Consider the following 484-nt stretch of genomic DNA (forward strand, 5'->3'; position numbering starts at 1 on the left):
AGCCCCGTCAGCAGCACTGGCAGTGCCGTGGGGCTGCCCTGGCTCCTCACACCCACCCGAGGGCAGGGCTGCCCGGGGAGTGCCCGTGTTCTGGGGGCCCAGGTGCAAAGACGAGTGCCCCGCGGGCCTACAGGACTGTCCCAGATGGGATTCTCTGCTTGGTTGTTTCCAGCTCCAGGAAACTGCACCTTTCTCTTCAGGGCTTTTTCAGTGTGATTGGGAGGGAGGTGAGGCCGAGGGAGGCAGACGGGGGCTCTGAGCCCCTTCCCACCTTCTCTTTTTCCTTCTGAATTAGCGTTCGCATCTCCTCAGTCCAGTCCAGCAGCTCCACCAGCTTCTGCACCCCGCTGACCACGTCCCCCAGCTGGGCCACGTCGTTGTAGCGCTGGTGCCAGGCGAAGGGTCCCACCAGGTCCCGGTTGATCAGGACACGGGGGACGGAGCCGCGGACGGCTCCTGCCCGGCCGGCGGACGGGTCCCCCCG

At 66.1% G+C, this 484-nt stretch overlaps 1 protein-coding gene across 1 annotated transcript in view; it reads right to left on the reverse strand.

Moving 5' to 3' along the window:
- Window positions 1-196: 196 nt before the first annotated feature.
- Window positions 197-484, reverse strand: part of SIRT3 (sirtuin 3) — a gene marked incomplete at its 5' end in the record, with an annotated part of 1,643 nt that continues 1,355 nt past the window's right edge. Inside the window, one exon of the mRNA XM_008948328.1 lies at window positions 197-479. Within this exon, the coding sequence (XP_008946576.1) occupies window positions 197-479 (283 nt within the window). The remainder of the gene's footprint in view (window positions 480-484) is intronic.

Source organism: Merops nubicus, unplaced genomic scaffold, assembly GCF_000691845.1.
Source record: "Merops nubicus isolate BGI_N331 unplaced genomic scaffold, ASM69184v1 scaffold36489, whole genome shotgun sequence".
NCBI lineage: Eukaryota > Metazoa > Chordata > Aves > Coraciiformes > Meropidae > Merops > Merops nubicus.